A 19,381-nucleotide genomic window follows, 5' to 3' on the forward strand; every position below is an offset into this window, starting at 1 on the left:
ACGCTGTGTTTGGTTTTGTGCATTACGACCAGACATCTCCACTTTGGTCTTGTCTGTCCAATAGACATTGTTCCAGAAGTCTTGTGGGTTGTTCAGATGCTACTTTGCAAACCTAAACTGTGTTTAAATTTTGGAAGGCAGCCCTTCCAAACCACCAGCTTTCCGTGTGTTTCACACACTACTTGTGTTTTTGGATTAATTTTTAAAAAATAATAAAATGGTTCAGTATGTCATGTTTTGTAGTTCTGCTGAGGTTTTCTTTACCTAATTGAAAGACCTACTAAGTACATGTTCAAGTTCATGGTTGATTCATATCATGTTGTGAAAAACCTTATAATATAAAGAGAATTTAATTTATTTTTGCCATAAGCGGACTGAGATGGAAAATGTGTTTTAGGAAACTATCGGGTCGTACAAACACTAAATGCTTTCTGTTAGCAAATCAAACTAGAATGGCACAAATGGCATAAGAACTCATTCACTACTACTTTAAAAACGACTTTCACCGTTAATATTTGTTGGCTAACCTCATGTGAAGACTGTAGCCAGCGCCATTAAATATGATGTACCTCAGGGCTCAGTCATAGGCCCACTGTGACTGTGAATTTAAAAGTCAGTTGTTTATAGGCAAAACAGTTCTATTTGTCTCTTGTATAAACCTTAAAATCCTCCACAACAAACACATCCATGTACATGTGTAACAGAGAAGCAGAATAATTGTGTGGAGTCTGGTTGAACTTTCATTTATCAGCATCTCCTGACTATAAGCGGAGGCCTTTGAGGCTACGGAGGGCAAATCAAATGGATTCACAGCTGGAATCCAGATCACATGAGTCTGTGAGTGATCTGATGCTAATGTATGTGTGAGGAGAAAGCAGTGTATTCATTGTGCTGTGTTACAAAACTGCATGTTGGCTGACAGGTCTTGTGACATGAATAAATATTTCCGCTCTACAGTCTAATATAAACCATCTAATAATAATAATAATAATAATGATATAAAGTTTAAAATCACTGAATTAATTGTTTTACACTTTGAGCTGATGGCGATGTAGTGGATTTAAACTCTTTAAAATGAATAAACTCTTAAAAACTGGTGTTATGTTTAAAAAAAACTTTAACTTTAAGGAAATGTTTTTACTGTATTTATTTCATTTTATACCTTTTACTTATTTTTATTGTTTTGTCAGTATTTATGGTTGAATTATATTCATACTACAAATTATAATTCTTTTCATTATTTATGTACATTTGAATTCTGAGTTTATTATTATGTATTTCATTTTTCCATTTGAGTATGTTAGTATGTTTTCACAGTCATCTGTTTTATATTTACTTTAATATCATCATTGTTTTATTACACAGATCTTGTTGTTACATATTTTAAATTTGAATTTCTGGTTTTGTCTCTATTTCCATCTTTATTCAATCACAGTTTGTTTTCTGGCTGTGACCTTCAGTGGGGAGGACTTTGTTGTTGTTTCCAGTCATTGTTCATTAAACCTGCTGATAGGCTGTGATTTACCATGATTTTCATGTGTATTTGATGTCAATAGATGTAGTTTGAGGGTTCTGTCAAATGCAAAGATAAATTTTCAGTCTTTATTTCAAGGTAAATAAAAACTGAGCAGGAAGCTGACCTGACAGACTGGAACTCGTGAGCTGCTGTGTCAGCTTGAAATTCGCATAATAGTTATCCAGTTACTAGTTTACAGCTATTACACAACTATTATACAGGACTGTGACCTTTGACCTCCAGGTATGCTCATAGCTGTGAATAATTGTTCAGAACAGGAACATCTGCAATGTTAGTACTGCAGGTCATTCACACATTTTTATTTATTTTTTTAAGTGAGGGGAAAGAAGTTTCAGACTTTATCAGTTAATCCGCACATGACTGATCATGATTTAACGTTTGATTATTGAGCGCGATCGAAACATCTGAGGGATTGCTACGCTCCTGAACGCACCATCAGGTTTTTGTGGGAGGAGAAGGGGGGCCGGACAGGACATGCCTCCCTCCAGATAACTGAGCCCACGAGGCCGGATCATTAAAGACCAGAAACACCAGCACCATGGAGAGGGCACAGGAGACCGGCAACATGGGGGACCGGACAGGAACCAAGACTCGGTCTGGGTCTGATGAACTCATCTTCTTTGTTAATGGGAAGAAGGTAAAAATATTCATCTTTTAGCTCATTCATAGTGACTTTACTGTGATCTCAGTCTGCCTCTGTAACATTTATATCATGCTTAATCCATCTTAACGATAACAAAGATCATGAACACTTAATTATGTAAGAATTTAGACTGTGCTTCAAATTGCAGCTGAATCTCCTGATTTATTTTTTTATTGTAATCCAAGTAAATTGATTCTATTAATGTTATATTTTTTCACAAATAAAAGAACAAATGAGCAAAAAACTAGTAAAGTAATTAGAAAAAAAACAGAAGTTTGTTCAGCTGAATAAAAAGTTGGGATGAAAAACTGAAGTATTTCAGAATGTGGAACAAAATGTTGGTGAAAGCAAAACATTGATGACTTATAGGCGACACGGTGCATTAAAAACACATAATGACATTCAGTTTGCTTCTGATAAGTGAGACAAACACAAAAAAGCTGGTAAAATAAATCATAGTAAGCTGTGCATGTGTAGCTGATACTCAGTGAAAGCTTTAATGTTTGTGAGAGGGAGCAAAATGAAAGATTCATTCATTAAAATACAGGATTAATTCAAAATATTCAGAATGTTACATTGGTCAGTTATACTACGCTTAAACCAGAGTCCATGCAAGTTTTAGTATATTTTTATTTACTAAAATCTAGACCAACATTTAATATTTTATTTCTGATTCAGAATGTTCGATTAATGTAAATTAAATTTATTTTGACTTTATAGCTGCAGCGTCCTCCTGGTAACTGACTGTTAGTTTGTTTCTGTAAATTTAAACTGGAAGGACATGAGCTGCACTCAGTTTACCTCAACTGCCATCACTTTTCTGTCTCAGAGCAGTGAATAACTTGTTGATAATTAACTGTCAAACACTGATTTATATGTCCTGGTGTATTTTTCTGTGTATTTTTAGTCTTTTCATGTTGATTAAAATGTAACTTTTGAGCTTCTTTGTACTCTGAAAGATTGATTTGTGTTTGTGCTGCAGATTGTTGAGAAGAATGCAGACCCTGAGATGACCCTGCTGACATATCTGCGGAGAAAATGTATGATCACACATAAAAACACACACACGTCTGTACAGTGTGTAGTATAATCTATAGAATAACACATATAGTGTAGTGGTAGATAGACTTTGTCCTCAGTCAGTGGTTTTTTCAAGTTCAAGTTCAGCCTTGTTTTTTTCACTGTGCAGGGAGTCCTGTTTATCTTTTTCTGTCACTGGTCACGTTTCCACCTTCAGCCTCGCGCACACTACATGAAGAAAAAGAGGAAGAACCCAAAGTAACAACCTAACCCAATAATGCAGCTGTTGATGTGTTTAATATGAATACAGAGGTTTAAATCAGTGGGGTTTTTAAGTGCTGGTTTGGTTTATTGTTTTTCTCATGATGAGCGGCTGCGGGGTCAGTGACTGTCTCTGCAATCAAACAGTCAAAGTCCAGCACTTTCCAGCATTTGGGATTTGTGCCAGAAAGCTTTCCTCTCATTTCCTGAGTGTTCATCTGTCGTTTGGATTTCATAATTTATGAAATATTAAACTGTGACTGATGTTTCAGACTGCCCTCACAGCACAGCAGTATCTTTCGTGTCCCACTAGAGGAAATTGAATTCACAGGAACTATTAAACTGCCTTTAATAATAGTAAATAAAAGGAGCTAATTACAGGAAATGAAAGCAATCATACCAAATTGTGCAGTATTGTTCACCATTAGATATATGGTAAATGGCCTGTATTTGTATAGCGCTTTACTAGTCCCTAAGGACCCCAAAGCGCTTTACACATCCAGTCACCCACCCATTCACACACTATATACCACAAGTGTACAGTTTGTTAGTAATGGGTATAAATCAGAAGAGTCACCTAAAGCCACTTTATGTTGTCGGGTAAAAATAGAGAGAAAACAGACAACCCAATATGAGGAAGCACTTTGTGACAATAGGAAGGAAAAACTCCCTGTTAACAGGAAGAACCAGTCTCAGGGAGGAACAGCCGTCTGCCGAGACCAGAAAGAGAAATTAAACAGATTCAGAGCATCACACTTTTTAGGTGTTACAAAAAAATTCCAAGAAATATTCCATCCACAAAGGTTAGTTCGGAAGCTTCTTCTTGCAGTTTGTTGAATTACAGCTATTCACTGAGACTGCTATCTGCAATTTTCTGTTACAACAATATTCTTGTAAATGCTGTGGTTACAAGTTTACGTTCATTATTATTCTATAAATGTTACAATGAGAGCAGCAACAGCAGATTTCAGATTATTTAGAACCAAACTAACACCTATTTTTTCATTTGTATAGCACTTAGAATAACAGGTTATCCTGGATGCAAATTACCCAATAAAGGGTCTCTAGTGCCTTTTGAAGCACCTGAACCAATTACAGAGCAGCATTTTTAGGTCTATGAGAGTGATTAGAGATTTGTAAAAAAAACTGAAAACTGTGTTTGATCGGTCTCAAATTATTTACTGAAATGATTTCCAGCATATAGAACCATAACATAATCCCAAATCAATACAAATACAAAATTCCTCGGCCCTTTCAGCCTGACCTGGCCCTGGATGGAGACGATGATGAAGAAGGCCCTGCTAGCAAGCAGATGGCTTTGGAGCAACAATTATTCAATGTAAAAATGCTTACAAATGTATGTCAAAGGTGTCCTAAAACTCAGGAAAATGGGATGATGCTCTTGAACACAAGGTTATCTTTGGCACTTTTTGAGAGTAATCTGTCGCCTAAAAGTAATCATTTATAGTTGTGTTAGTCTTTTCTTAAACCTCACAGAATAGTTTTTAATGTCTAACTCTAAGTGAGTTCAGTGTCTAAACCAAATAGCGTAATTTTAGTACACACCAGGATCAAAACACATTGCTATTCCTTATACTTGGAAGAACGTCATTTTCCCTCTTATTGTGTATTTCGTTTGTATGTTTGTTCTTAAATTTCTTTAAAAGTGGTTTTAAAATGTCTTTTAAAGTCTTAAACTTGACCTGTTTATGGCTGCAGTAGCCTGCCAGTGCTTTTATATATCTGTATATACTACACAAAAATACAAAATGAGTTGAGTATCATGTCATATGAGAACATCTCATCTCAGTGACGTGTTCAGTAACAGTCAGAGTTGCTGATTCAGGTTTTACAGCCGGTCTCTGAGAGCATAACTGTACTCCGACACGCTTCATGACCACATCCAGTGATTTAGTGATTTCACAGTAAAAATGTGTGTGTGTGTGTGTGTGTGTGTGTGTGTGTGTTCAGTGGGTCTAACAGGAACCAAGCTGGGCTGTGCTGAGGGCGGCTGTGGAGCCTGTACTGTAATGCTGTCCAGATACCAAACACACACTAAGCAGCTGCTGTATCCTTACTCTGAATGTGTTTATACATGCGTGTGTTTAAAATGTATGTATGTCGATCAGCTGCACTCATGTGCTCCATCCATAACAAACTGATTTCACAGCTGCTAAATAAAACATTTGAGAGCACGTGAACAGTCTTTAACTGCATCCAGTCATTACGCCATCAACGCCTGCATGGCCCCTCTCTGCTCCCTGCACCTGGTGGCCGTGACAACTGTGGAGGGAATCGGCAGCGTGGCGAGGAAGTTGCACCCTGTCCAGGTTAGAAAAAACAACAAAAAAACAACACATACCTGAACACAAAGGAACATAAGGAACTTGTGTTTCTGCAACTGGAAAAAAAAACAAAACAAAAATTTAGGTTATTATTTCAAAATTGTTGAAAAGGTTAAGAGACAATGGCAGAAACAAGTTTCCATGGTAACATATTGCCTTAATGACCTGTATTAAAGAGGCATTTGTCGATGTTTGGCCACCAGGGGGAAGAAATTTTCCCCTACCAGCTGGAAAATGACTTTATTACCTTCTTCTAACAAAGCATTTTTACTCAATTAATTATTTTTATTTATACAAAGTTACTAATGAAGCAACTTTTTCAGGTATATTTTTTTTATTGCAAATATTTAAATGGACTTTAATATAACCTGTAACAATGGAAAACTTTGCAGTTTTATCTAATAATTTATGGAGGAATTATTTGGTTTTTGGCTGAAATCTGACACCATGCTGTCATCCTCTGGCTAATGCTAGCTAAAACTAGTTTCCTTCCTAATGGAATTGCCGTTGAAGAAAAATGTTGAGGAACCATTACAATGTTTTCCTAAGAAATCTGAGGCTTCAAATGCTGCAAATGCTTGTACATGTATTTACTTTTGTAAATATTTCCCCTAATGGGTGTTTTTTTTTTTTTTTTCATCATTCAGGAACGAATTGCAAAGGCTCATGGCTCTCAGTGTGGTTTCTGCACGCCAGGTATCGTCATGTCCATGTACGCCCTGCTGAGGAACAATCCCACACCTAAGATGGGCGATATGGAGGAGGCTTTCCAAGGTCCTGCCAGAGACAGACCGACTTTTGTTGTTTATTGAATAGGGAAAGAAACTAGGTAGCAGTGATCAGACCTGATGTTTCAACACAAATTATCACATTTTCAGGAAATCTGTGTCGTTGCACTGGATACAGGCCAATACTGGAAGGATACAAGACTTTCACTGTGGTGAGAAGACACCTATGGAGAAGGTTTCTTTTTGCCATTACTCTGTTGATGACAGTCCGTTTGTGTGTTTTCCTCCAGGAGGGGGGATGCTGTGGAGGGAGGGGGCAGAAAAATAGCTGCTGTATGAGTAATGTGAATGGAGCACAGAATGGTTCAGAGGAGCAAATCAATGTAAGTGATCTTCATTCTTGTTGTTAAAAACTATTGAACAGCCTGTTGAAGGTATTTGGATGTAAATTGTGTGTATGTTTTTACACAGGAAGCTACGTCTCTTTTTAACCCTGCAGAATTTGCACCCTTTGACCCTACGCAGGAAGTCATTTTTCCTCCTGAACTCATGGTAAATTCACACAAACCCAAGCACACAATCAAGCACAATCACGTTGGGGTAATTTTGGGAAAAAAAACAAAGTACCTACTCTAGGTGTAGGAACTTCTGAAAAAAATGCTAGGAGGTCTTGACGTTGATGGGTTAAACCTAAAAAAACCCCATCAACATCTACCATTTTCCATATGGATGTCTTTTCTTCTAAAGCACCAACCACCTGTGTAAATGTAAAATGACATAATGGAAACAGAATGGCTAAACGGCCAATACGTGGGGCCCTTCATATAAATATTTGTGCCAGCAAAGACCTGAACTGACCTCCTATATTACAAAGGTATTTGATATTATAGTAAAACAGATTTTTCAACTAAATATCTTAAATGCTGAACTCAAACTGAACTTACTAAACATGATTCTCGTCCTCCATACAAATGTGAAAATTATCAGCATACAAGCAAACATAGAACCTTGATTTGATTTGAACATGAGGCCTAGATCCTGAGTGTAGAGAAACAGATAGTTGCATCCAGGTGTAACAGGAAGTTAGTTCTTGAGCTCTGGCTGATTTGATCACTAAACAAAGGCAGGCGAAGCTTCAGATGTGGCTGTGACACATCAAGCTACATTTCCATAAGCACCATGTGAGCTGTAGTTCCACAGTTTCCCTCCAGTCATTTGTTGTGCTATTGATATGTACAATGAACTGATTTCGCACATTGTGTTTGTCCCTCTCCTTCCACTTTATTCCACCTAGACTCTCTCTAAAGATCGGAAGCCACATTCGCTGTGTTTCCATGGTGAGCGAATGACATGGCTGCAGCCTGACAGTCTGGATGAGTTTCTGAATCTGAAATGGAAACATCCAGATGCCCGTGTGGTGGTGGGAAACACCGAAGTTGGTCAGTCTGGTTCACTCAGATCATTCATTCACTCCTTCATTTCACAATTAGCACTCATTTACTCAGATAAATACTAACTTACTGACTCATTCACTCTTTCATTTATGCCTTCAGGTGTTGAAGTTAAGTTTAAGAACATGGTTTACCCAGTCATCCTAGCTCCAACCTTCATTCCTGAACTGAGCGCAGTGACTCACACTGAAGATGGTGAGTACAACTCACATTGATACCACTGCTAATAAACGTTTCCTTCTGATTGCAAATGAATGAATTAAATAAGAAAGTAGAAAGTAAATAAGAAAGCAAACTGGTTCTTATCACTGAAGAGTAAGTGTTAAGAGAACATGTCAGATTGTCTTCTAAATCAAAAAGGTTAAAGGTTGCTGTAGCTCAGCGATGGGAGAAGAAGCAGTGATGAGAAAATCTCTTTGTTTCAGGGATTGTGTTTGGTGCAGCATGCACTCTCAGCCACATGGCGGTGGTGCTGAGGCAGGCAGTGGAAAGTCTTCCTCCTCATAAGACTGAGGTGTTCCTCGCTGTCCTGGAGCAGCTGCGATGGTTTGCTGGAGTGCAGATTCGTAATGTAGCGGTGAGTTACCTGGACTGACTGGTACAAAAGTTGTTTGATTCTAGGACACTAGACCTTTTCCAAGACACAAGTGGGTACTTTGGTGGGGTAAATTTAGGTTCTATGTTATAATGGACCTTTTTGAAGAGATACCCAGTGTGCCTAGCATGAGGGGCCAATGGAGAGTGTAACATCACCAATCAATAGACAGAGACAGCTGAAAATGTCAATAATTTCAAAGTTAATTGACATTTTCAATGATACTCTGGTCCAATGACAATTAAGGTTTAGCTTTGCGGGGTTGGGGATTATGGAGTGTTTCAAACAATTATATAATTTCTATGATAGTACAGGAGGTGTGTGAAAACAAGAAAGTACTTTAGGGGGCAAGAGAGTGGGAACATCCCAATATATGCAGGTTTCATGGGGGAGTTTAGGGTACATACAGAGAGGTAGTAAGAGGTTTGTGGTTGACGCCCTGTAAGAGAAAACATTTCTTCTATGACATACACCAAGTTAGTGGGAAGTTTCATTCGTCTTGGATGTGGCAAAAATATACAGAGCAATTTGCATTCAGTTGCATTTGGACCTTTCCAAGGAAATACCCACTGTAGCATAGTAGAAATATACCAGTAAATACACAGAGCTATTTTGTTGTTCACAAGCCCTCAATGACTGGGTATAGAGTAAGTTTAGAAGCAAATTTAATCCAGTATGATTTTGAAAAAGGAGTTTTGCTCAACAATAGCTACTGAACCATGCCTATAACTTTAAAGAACACCTTACGTCATAAAAACATTACTGTGATATAAAAAGTTGAGACTGTCTTGTTTTCTGTGACATTGTGATAAGATGTGATTGTGTCGTGTTTTTCAGGCTGTCGGTGGAAACATCATGACAGCCAGCCCCATATCGGACCTGAACCCGGTCTTTATGGCAGCCAGCTGCAAGCTCACTCTGGTGGACAAAGGTAACAGCACACACTTTTATTCTGGTTGACATAAGGTGCTGATAAAGATTCAAACTAAACTATCCATTCAAGGTAAACCTCCAGAAAAAACATCAGACAAATCTCATTCAGAGCCTGCCTGAGAATCTGCCTGATTTTAGGTTTTTCTTCAGTCTCACAGTGATCAGGTGACATTTGTCTGATCACCTATCATGTGCCAGGAGCTGCTCACAGGAAATTCAGCTGTTTCCTGGTTACATTTCTCTAAGCTGTAGTTTACATGTTCATAATGATAACTGTATAAATGTTTGAATAAGAATTACCACTGACAACCAGCTGTTTTTGTGGCTTCCATGTGTTTTGTCTTGTTGACCCTCGCTTTTGACCTCTGACTGTCCTTCAGATGGAAGCCGTGAGGTTCAGATGGATGATGGGTTCTTCACGGGTTACAGGAGGACAGCTCTGCGACCTCAGGAGATCCTACTCTCAATTCATATCCCATACAGCAAAAAGGTCGAAGCAGTTTTGTTGATGCAATTACTTCCTGTTACATTTAAACCCCTCCAACCATTTCCTGTGACCACCTCATGTGTTCTGTCAGTCAGCGACTTTGTTTTCTACCTGCAGACTCAGTTTGTGTCTGCCTACAAACAATCCCCTCGCCGTGAGGATGACATCAGTATCGTCACAGCAGCGATGAGCGTCACCTTCACCCCTGGGACCGATGTTGTCGAGAACCTGAGGCTGAGTTTTGGTGGCATGGCACCGACCACAGTACTGGCTAAGAAGACGGCAAACAGACTGATTGGAAGGTAAGAAGGAGTCAAAGGAAAGAAAGATAAAAATAGAGAAGGGAGGAAGGAAGGAATGGAAGAAAATGGAAATAAGTATACAGGGAAGGAATCAAGAAATTATCAAAAGAAGTGATGATTTAAGAAGAAAGGAAGGAAGGTAGCAGGAATGATGGGAGGAAGGAAAAATATGAAAGGATGTAAGCACATAGGATGAATGAAAGAAAGTCATTAAGCAGTTAAAGAAGGGAGGAAGTTAAAAAGGGACTAAGGTCAGGATGAACAAAAAAGGAAAGGAAAAGAAAGGAAAGTAACAAAGAAGAAAAATAAGAAGGAAGGATAGAAGGCTGTAAGAATGTTTGGTATCGTACAGGCCGTGGGGAGAGGAGCTTCTAGAGGAGGCTTGCAACTCAATGGCTGAGGAGATGAGCCTGGATCCGTCTGTGCCGGGTGGCATGGTGACATACCGAAGAACTTTAACTCTGAGCCTCTTCTACAAGTTCTACCTGACAGTGCTGCAGAAGCTCCGACTGCAGGTCTGTCTGTTTCCCATCATCAGATTTAAACAACAATTGTCATGTGATTGTTTTTAACAGCATCTCATTGGTCCATCTCTCAGGGGCTAAAGGTGGCCGAGGTCACCTCAGATTGTCTGAGTGCGACTGAAGTGTACCATCCAGAGACGCCATCCAGCGTTCAGATCTACCAGGTACAACAAAGTGTTTTATGTTATTCTTAAATGAATGTCTACAAAATATTCTAATTTTTCAATTTTCTATGAAAATTCAGAGTTTAATTAAAGTAAATATTTATACATATATAATCTCTGGAAATGTAACAGATTGAGATTTATTGTCCATGTTTGTATTTCGATTCTCCTCTTGTAGGCCGTGGCAAAGGGGCAGAGCCAGGATGATGTGGTGGGCCGTCCCATAATGCACCTGTCGGCCATGAAGCAGGCGACAGGTGAGGCGGTTTACTGCGATGACATGCCGCTGTACGAGAACGAGCTCTACCTGTCACTCATCACCAGCAGCAAGGCCCACGCTCGAATATTGTAAGACACCTGTAGAAAACACCCCTGTACTACACTCACCTGTCCAACAGATATATGTCATGTGTAACCAGTTATGTGTTACAGGTCTATAGACACGTCAGGTGCTGAGCGTTGCCCTGGTGTCGTCTGCTTCCTGTTTGCTGATGACATCCCCGGCAGTAACACCGCCGGATCTCTCAAATTTGATGAGACTGTCCTTGCTGACGGCGAGGTTTGTTTTCTTCCAACCAATCATCAGGCTTTGTAGGGTTGAGGTTGATATCTCGTCTGTCCTGTGTGCAGGTGACTTGTGTGGGTCATATCATTGGTGCTGTGGTGGCCAAAACTCAGCTTCAAGCTCAGAGAGCCGCCAAAGCCGTGAGGATCGAGTATGAAGAGCGGCAGCCTGTCATAACCATACAGGTGAGAGCTGACACACCTGAGCTGCTATTGACCAATCATTGATGATCTTTGATGGTTATGTATCCAGAGTGAATGCTGATGTAACATTTTAAACATGTCGATGTAATTTGACACAAAAATAAATCTGCTACCATCTTAATTTCTCAATGTAAATTTACATTTAAAGAAAAAATTAAATTAAATGTAACTTAAATTTACATTATAAAATAAATTTGCACTTACAGTTAACATTGTTACATTTTTAATCATTTCATTCTATTCTATGTATTTCAATATTTTCTAGCTTCACTTTTTAAAGCATTTTCTGTTGTGTACTTAGTGTAGAATATAATCTACCTCTAGAATATGTACCTATCTTTTTTATTGCATAAAGTCCAGTAAAATGTTGTAACTTTGTGTGTTTCTGGCAGCTGAGAACCATAAAATAATATTATTTAAATGTTGTGTTGGTTTGATTGACAGGAGGCCATTGCTACCCAGTCCTTCTATCAGCCAATCAGAACCATACAAAAGGGGGATTTGGAGTTGGGGTTTAAACAAGCTGACCACATCCTGGAGGGTAGGACTGTCTCTGTGACTCTATGTGACTCCTCACTTTTCCAGCTGGCATTAATTTTTGATTTGCTGTCTGTCAGGTGAGATGCACATCGGTGGTCAGGAGCATTTCTACTTGGAGACAAATGTTACTCTGGCTGTTCCCCGAGGAGAAGATGGAGAGATGGAGCTCTTTGTTTCCACCCAGGCACCCACCCATACACAGGTAACTCCAATGCTCCAAAACACAGGTAACAATAGCATAAAAACACACACAAAATAAGATGTAATAAATTAACCTATAAGTGTGTCTCTGATTCAGTCTCTGGTGGCAATGGCATTGGGTGTCCCTGCAAACAGGGTGGTGGTCCGCGTGAAGAGGATGGGCGGAGGTTTTGGAGGAAAAGAATCACGGACCACTTTGCTATCCACTGTGGTTGCTGTGGCAGCAAATAAGTAAGTCCATCAATTTTTAAAACCTCAAGAATCTAACATTGGTAAGAATCTGGCTTTCTGTGCTTCAGACTGAAGAGGCCTGTCAGGTGTATGTTGGACAGAGACGAGGACATGCTAATTACTGGAGGAAGACATCCCTTCTATGGTAAATATAAGGTATGAGGAATAGTACTACTATCAGTGTTGGCAATAGCAGCAGCTATAATACTTATGGCAGTAATTTTATTTTTTGAAGGTAATTTTACTGATCCTTTTCTCTTGCTGCAGGTTGGGTTTCTAAACAGTGGGAGAGTTGTTGCCCTGGATGTGACGTACTATGGTAATGCTGGAAACTCCATGGATCTCTCTCAGGCAGTGAGTATTATTATGAACCACAGACCTTATTCATCTAATTACATGGTATGCTGATAACACCCTAAAGTTAGCTGTGTATTCAAAAAGATTGTGGAGCGAGCTCTGTTTCACATGGAGAACTCATATAGAGTGCCAAATATACGTGGCCGAGGTTTCCTGTGCCGCACCAACCTGCCGTCCAACACCGCTTTCAGAGGCTTTGGAGGGCCACAGGGTATGATGGTGGCAGAGAGCTGGATGACCGATGTGGCTCAGAGTCTGGGGAAGTCGCCTGAGGAGGTTGGTGGATAACTGAAGTTGTATAAACAACTAAGTCTAGTTAATGAATGGCAGTCCAGTCAGTGTCAACATCCTCCTGTAGGTTCGGCGGTTGAACTTGTATATGAAAGGTGATTCAACTCCATTTAATCAAGTCCTGGACCAGATCACCTTAGACCGCTGCTGGGATGAATGCATGTCACGCTCTGGATACGAGCAACGTCGAATTGCCATTGACCTCTACAACAGGTAAGAGCAAGTTATTTAGACCAAAATTTCAGTACTTTTGAGTGGATAAGAACAAGTTTAGAAGCAATTTTAGCAACACAAGAGGTAATAATTATCCAGTCTGCATAACTTCTAAAAATGTACTTTGTGGGATGAGAGGCAAAAAGGTTTGAGCAAAGAAATAAAAACATGAAACTTACTTTTTGAAAATGATCATCTTCTGTTTTCTGGGCAGACAGAACCGATGGACCAAACGGGGAATTGCTGTTGTTCCTACCAAATTTGGCATCAGCTTCACTGCACTTTTCCTAAACCAGGTCTGATACACAAACAAACAAATATTTTAAGTTTAAACAGTTCCTATTATTCTTTTATCGTGAGCAGCCTTGATTGGTTGTTTTGATTTGTCTTCAGGCTGGAGCTCTGGTTCATATCTACACAGATGGCTCAGTGTTGTTGACTCATGGAGGGACTGAAATGGGACAAGGACTTCACACCAAGATGGTTCAGGTAAAGGACTCCACTCATCTATTTACAATCCACATATTTATTTCAAACATCACATTGGATGTTTGAAATAAATGTACTCTCTCTCTCCTGACCTTTGGTGGAATCACACACAGAAATATTTATTACCAATTCTTCTTCATAGATAAGGACACTAAACATTAAATAGCCTCTAAAAACTTCCTTCGGAGTATCAAACGTTGCCGCTTTTATTCATTTTTTCAAGCACTTTTTAAAAAAATATTTTAAATACCTATGGTCTTTATAAAAACAGCATACAATTTTTATACTACTGCAATTTAGTGAGAAGCTGGTCAGCCATTCAGAAGCATGCAGAACTGTCTTCGCTGTGTGTTTTCAGGTTGCCAGCAGAGTTCTGGGTATCCCCTCCTCAAAGATCCACATATCAGAGACCAGCACCAACACAGTTCCCAACACCAGTGCAACCGCTGCCTCTGCATCCTCAGACCTCAATGGTGCTGCCTTGAAGAATGCCTGCGAGATCCTGCTGAAACGTCTTGAGCCATTCAAGGCCAAGAATCCCAATGGAACGTGGGAGGACTGGGTAAACAGGACTTAATTTGTCATAGTACTTTTTTGGGGGGGGGTTATTCCCATTAAATATTCATCTTTTAACTGTACTTGGTGTATTTGTGTCTGTTTACCAGGTGAAAGCAGCTTACTTTGACAGAGTCAGCCTCAGTGCAACTGGTTTTTATAAGTGAGTTCACCAAATGAATCACTGATTAACTTCATATTACAACAAAATGAAAGGTTTCACTCTTTCTTATCAGGACTCCAGATATTGGTTATGACTTTGAAACAAACTCAGGCAGAGCCTTCAGCTATTTCTCCTACGGAGTGGCCTGTTCAGAGGTGGAGATAGACTGTTTGACCGGATCACATAAGGTCTGCACCAAGTACAGCTACATTTATCTGAGTTCAAACTCTTGAATCAAATGTTTAAAATGTTGATTGGTGGTATCGCACAAGAATCAGCATTAGGTCCCCTAAAATAGAGGTGTTACAAAATTGTATGCCTGTGAAATATTACAGTATTCTGCTTAGTTGCTTTCCAATCCGACTAGTCTTTCTCGTCAGCCACAGAACGTTTTAAGGAACTCTGACTGATTTTATCACCTCTGTCAATCTGATTGAGGTGTTTAACACCACATTTTTTTCACTTTTTCACAGTTTTTCATTATACTTTTCAATTTTACTGGTAAATTCTGACTTGAGATATTTTCATGACGTATTTGTCTTACAGAACTTGAGTACCACCATAGTGATGGATGTTGGCAACAGCCTCAACCCAGCTATAGATATCGGGCAGGTGAGATATTCAAGTAGTCAATAAATAATTAAATATTATTCATACATAAAGACAACTGATGGATCAATGAACAAACAAAGAAACAAAAACCACATTTTTATGGTACTGATTCGTTCCTCATGCTCATGTCTACATTTAGGTTGAGGGAGCATTCATGCAGGGTCTGGGTCTCTTCACCCTGGAAGAGCTTCATTATTCACCCCAGGGAGTCCTCCTCACTCGGGGTCCTGGTTCTTATAAAATCCCTGCCTTCGGTGACATTCCTACCCAGCTTACGGTCTCATTGCTTCGTGATGCTCCTAATGATAAGGCCATCTTTGCCTCCAAGGTAAGAAATCTGGTAATGCTCAAGACAGTTTAAAAACTGATGATCCTGGATCTAACGGACTTATACTTTTTGTTTTTCCTTTCCCAGGCTGTAGGTGAGCCTCCTCTCTTCTTGGCATCTTCAGTTTTTTATGCCATCAAAGATGCCATCAGTGCTGCACGGGCAGAGTCAGGGATTACCAGGCCATTTAGACTGGACAGCCCTGCTTCTGCCGAGAGGATCCGCAATGCCTGCAGTGACCGCTTCACTAAACTGGTATGAAAATCTTGTGAAAGATCTGGCTTGACAAATCAGGCATAAAAGTTTAAATTTACGTATGTAGCAGAAGACTTTAAAATAGTCTTAGTGGACACACTCAGTACATAAAAATGAGAGTAACTACATCGTTCATGTTCTCATTGCAGCATAACTCCAACTTTTAACAAAATACTTTTTGTGATATTCAAGTTTCCATTAGCTTTTATTGTTAGCTTTTATGCCGACGACAGCATCCTGTCCATGAAAAGGTTTAGTGAGAATCAGGCCTTGTTACAGCTCTGGATTAACAGTTTTATTTCTTTTCTGCCCAGCTGACTCAAACTGCACTCTTGTCAGATTTGAAGAGATAGAATCCAGATAAACATGCAAAGAAAAAATCAAAAAAATCAAAAGTATTTCAGCTTTGTGGGTATAAAAAAGAACGGATGAAACAAATGACAACATTTAGGTTTTACATTGTGAGATGGTTAAATCTTTTTCATGTCTTTAAAGGAGAAATTGAAAATATGCAGAAAGGTCATTTGGATAAAAGAAACTGAGAGACCTAAAACTGTTTATATTTGAACTTACCAGCTGTTTTTCTATTGCAGTGTCCTCTGGCTGAAGCAGGAACCTTTATCCCCTGGTCTGTTCAGGTGTAGGACGCTCCACTGATGATCAATCAAAAAACCTCAAGAACACATTAAGCCACGTTTAGTGATGCCTTGTTACCAGAAAAGCGCCTGAAGGACCAAATATTACCTAATTATGATAGGATTAGAATATTAGGATATCCTGGTGTTACTCTAATCATTGTCTACTGATACAGCATTAATAGGAAAGAATTCAATATTTTTTGTTACATTTTCCCTTTAATATTTCAGTTGTAATTTTGTAAATTCGGTATTAATTAAAGGGGACCTTATCTGCATTTTCTGTTGCAGAGTATATATAATGTTGCAGTGTTACAGAGCTAACTTTAGGTCATTATACAGACAAAGCACAGCTCATAGCCAAGAGCTGCTGCACTTCTCCAGGCTTTCATGAGCTGTCCAGTTGTTATTATTAATGTGAGCTTTTCTGTGGGACGGTTGTTAAAAAAGGTTTAGATAATTCAATTCAATTCAATTTTATTTATATAGCGCCAAATCACAACAAAAGTCGCCTCAAGGCGCTTCATAGATACAGAGAAAAACCCAACAATCATATGACCCCCTATGAGCAAGCACTTTGGCGACAGTGGGAAGGAAAAACTCCATTTTAACAGGGAGAAACCTCCGGCAGAACCAGGCTCAGCGAGGGGCGGCCATCTGCTGCGACCGGTTGGGGTGAGAGAAGGAAGACAGGATAAAAGACATGCTGTGGAAGAGAGACAGAGGTTAATAACAGATATGATTCAATGCAGAGAGGTCTATTAATACATAGTGAGTGAGAAAGGTGACTGGAAAGGAAAAACTCAATGCATCATGGGAATCCCCCGGCAGCCTACGTCTATTGCAGCATAACTAAGGGAGGATTCAGGGTCACCTGGTCCAGCCCTAACTATATGCTTTAGCAAAAAGGAAAGTTTTAAGCCTAATCTTAAAAGTAGAGATAGTTTCTGTCTCCCGAATCCAAACTGGAAGCTGGTTCCACAGAAGAGGGGCCTGAAAACTGAAGGCTCTGCCTCCCATTCTACTTTTAAATACTCTAGGAACAACAAGTAGGCCTGCAGAGCGAGAGCGAAGTGCTCTAATAGGGTGATATGGTACTACAAGGTCATTAAGATAAGATGGGGCCTGATTATTTAAGACCTTGTACGTGAGGAGCAGGATTTTGAATTCAATTCTGGATTTAACAGGCCAAGCCAATGAAGGGAAGCCAAAACAGGAGAAATATGCTCTCTCTTTCGAAAGATAGACCACCATGACCTAATTTCCTATTGATTTGGAAAGTCCTGTTGTCAAGCCTCAACATTTTGACCACTATAGTCTTTTTTCAAGCCAGAAGTGACCATATTTGGAACAAGAGGGAGAGCTGTACATACACAGATATCTGCTTATAGGTGCTAAATAACGCAATAAAAGTCCTGCAATTAGCAGTTAGCCAAAGAGGTCACACATTGAATAATGCAAACTTTAAGCCTCTGTTAAATTTAAACAGGCTAAAAACATGTTTATTTCAATCATAAAGCTGGACATTTTAACATGGGAGTTTATTGGGACTGACTCACTTTTAGAGCCTCACAGGTACATTAGGGGAACTGTAGGTGTTGGCTACACTTTTCAGTCCCAGCAACTACTTCTTAGTTTCGCAGATGATAAACTGGGAGCTACACCAAGTCCCAGTGTGAGATAAATAAGGATGATTTTGAACAGTGATTCCTAGAATTAAAAAAAAGTGTAAACAAGCAGAAAAGGTCCAGTTTAAATTCTGACTGCTTTGCTCGAAGCAATTGTTGCAATATGAATGAAATAAACATATTAAACACATCTGTTGGTTTGAATTTTCTTCCTTTGACTTATGTTGTCAAAGTTAACATTCAGTCGTCCAGAGCCACCACTAAAGTCCTGTAAATAAAATGATGCTGCATGTGGTTTAAAACTCAAGAATAAATCTTTCAGGGGATGAAATGTATTTCACAGAGCTCAAACATGTTTATCAATGTGACTGAAAGGAAGCACATTGAGTTGACATTTTGCTGACTGCATTAATGATCTGATTGATTGGTCTGAAAGCTGCAGCAGATTGACGTGAAGAGACTAAAGGATTCGTGCAGGTTTGGTTGGTGGTTAGAAAGTGATGGTACAAACACGCGAGCCTCATTCTTCACACACTGACCACACAATTAACATGGTGGTGACTATCAGTGAGTCTGAGCTGCTGTTACACCTGCCTGTGAAGGCCCAGCACACCTCACCCATTAAACAGAGCTTGGTTACTTGAAATATTTATATATGTATGTGCACTACAGACACTGTAGTATGACTAAAACTGATTCACCGTCTGAGAGGCTCAACATGGTCTAATGGACAGATTTAGACAAAGAACTTAGACTCAAAGCAGGCTATCAGAGGGGAAAGGAGCAGCAACACACTTAACACTTACCCTGCTACACATAAATGTCCCCCATTATGAGTTTGACTTGAAGTATTGGCTTCAGAATGTGCCTAAATTAAAAGGACTGCATATGCAAAATGTCCATAAGGGTTTATGTTCAAAGATTGAATGGGGAATATTTGTGTTTGTATGAATGTTTTATTTGTTAAATCGTAATGTTGAAAATCATGTATTATACTTGTGTTTGTCTGTAATTAATGTGAGGTTAATACAGATAAACTAATAACATAAAACATGAGGAGCTTGCTCTGTTGTGCAGTTACTGGTAAAACCAGCAGAGGGGGCTGAGCGGTTGTCATCGTGAGGG

General features: G+C 39.3%; 1 protein-coding gene across 1 annotated transcript; it reads left to right on the forward strand.

Moving 5' to 3' along the window:
* Positions 1–1,851: 1,851 nt before the first annotated feature.
* Positions 1,852–18,437, forward strand: xdh (xanthine dehydrogenase). Its single transcript, XM_084920683.1, has 34 exons — positions 1,852–2,174; positions 3,163–3,220; positions 5,433–5,529; positions 5,683–5,791; positions 6,454–6,580; positions 6,685–6,917; positions 7,006–7,086; positions 7,829–7,973; positions 8,088–8,180; positions 8,411–8,562; positions 9,418–9,511; positions 9,894–10,003; positions 10,118–10,302; positions 10,655–10,817; positions 10,901–10,990; positions 11,169–11,338; positions 11,423–11,549; positions 11,621–11,740; positions 12,203–12,299; positions 12,376–12,500; positions 12,597–12,730; positions 12,799–12,886; positions 12,998–13,084; positions 13,172–13,363; positions 13,446–13,591; positions 13,806–13,887; positions 13,985–14,080; positions 14,439–14,642; positions 14,746–14,798; positions 14,872–14,986; positions 15,345–15,410; positions 15,550–15,738; positions 15,826–15,993; positions 16,587–18,437. Exons 1-34 carry the CDS (start codon positions 2,076–2,078, stop codon positions 16,635–16,637), a joined length of 4,146 nt encoding a protein of 1,381 aa, XP_084776809.1. The 5' UTR covers positions 1,852–2,075; the 3' UTR covers positions 16,638–18,437.
* Positions 18,438–19,381: the final 944 nt, after the last annotated feature.

Source organism: Perissodus microlepis, chromosome 23, assembly GCF_051167445.1.
Source record: "Perissodus microlepis isolate ML-2025 ecotype Zambia chromosome 23, ASM5116744v1, whole genome shotgun sequence".
Classification (NCBI taxonomy): Eukaryota; Metazoa; Chordata; class Actinopteri; order Cichliformes; family Cichlidae; genus Perissodus; species Perissodus microlepis.

Excerpts from the sequence above, each read along its gene's own strand:
- xdh (XM_084920683.1), top strand. The coding sequence starts at position 2,076 with ATGGAGAGGGCACAGGAGACCGGCAACATGGGGGACCGGACAGGAACC. Across the intron at positions 3,221-5,432 it reads GACATATCTGCGGAGAAAAT|TGGGTCTAACAGGAACCAAG; the intron begins GTATGATCACAC and ends GTGTGTGTTCAG. Across the intron at positions 12,300-12,375 it reads AGCTGACCACATCCTGGAGG|GTGAGATGCACATCGGTGGT; the intron begins GTAGGACTGTCT and ends GCTGTCTGTCAG.